General features: G+C 33.8%; 1 protein-coding gene across 1 annotated transcript in view; it reads right to left on the reverse strand.

The window, feature by feature from the left end:
• Positions 1–1,008, reverse strand: part of LOC106469596 (ecotropic viral integration site 5 protein-like) — a 37,468-nt gene that overhangs the window by 8,080 nt on the left and 28,380 nt on the right. The window contains exon 4 of the mRNA XM_022398171.1: positions 501–626. Within this exon, the coding sequence (XP_022253879.1) occupies positions 501–626 (126 nt within the window). The remainder of the gene's footprint in view (positions 1–500; positions 627–1,008) is intronic.

A 1,008-nucleotide genomic window follows, 5' to 3' on the forward strand; every position in this document is an offset into this window, starting at 1 on the left:
CAACAAACCAGATAAACACCTACCTGAACAATAGATTATTTCACACACAACAAACTAGATAAACACCTACCTGAACAATAGATTATTTCACACACAACAAACTAGATAAACACCTACCTGAACAATAGATTATTTCACACACAACAAACTAGATAAACACCTACCTGAACAATAGGTTATTTCACACACAACAAACTAGATAAACACCTACCTGAACAATAGATTATTTCACACAAAACAAACTAGATAAACACCTACCTGAACAATAATTATTTCACACATACAACAAACTAGATAAAAACCTACCTGAACAATAGATTATTTCACACACACAACAAACCAGATAAACACCTACCTGAACAATAAATTATTTCACACACAACAAACTAGATAAACACCTACCTGAACAATAGATTATTTCACACACAACAAACTAGATAAACACCTACCTGAACAATTGATTATTTCACACACACACAACAAACCAGTTAAACACCTACCTGAACAATAGATTCCAGTTGATACATACATAAGCCTAACTCAGCCATGCTGGGTTTATACATTTCTCGCAGTCTGTAATCTTCCATTAGCCTTGTCAAAACAGCAAATGCTTCTTCTTCTGGCATCTGGGCATTTAGAAGAACACGAAGGATTTCATAAATCGTGTATATATATAGTCTGTTTTGTAATTTTATCAGGACAAATTTTCAAGTATACTCATATGTAGTAGTGTACAAACAACACACACCTTAAGATGTGCTACTGTATACTAACAAGTAGTAGTAGTAGTAGTAGTGTACAAACAACACTGTATACTCGTATGTAGTAGTAGTGTACAAACAACACACACCTTAAGATGTGCTACTGTATACTAACAAGTAGTAGTAGTAGTGTACAAACAACACACACCTTAAGATGTGCTACTGTATACTAACAAGTAGTAGTAGTAGTGTACAAACAACACACACCTTAAGATGTGCTACTGTATACCAACAAGTAGTAGTAGTA

This window comes from Limulus polyphemus, unplaced genomic scaffold (genome assembly GCF_000517525.1).
Source record: "Limulus polyphemus unplaced genomic scaffold, Limulus_polyphemus-2.1.2 Scaffold3565, whole genome shotgun sequence".
NCBI lineage: Eukaryota > Metazoa > Arthropoda > Merostomata > Xiphosura > Limulidae > Limulus > Limulus polyphemus.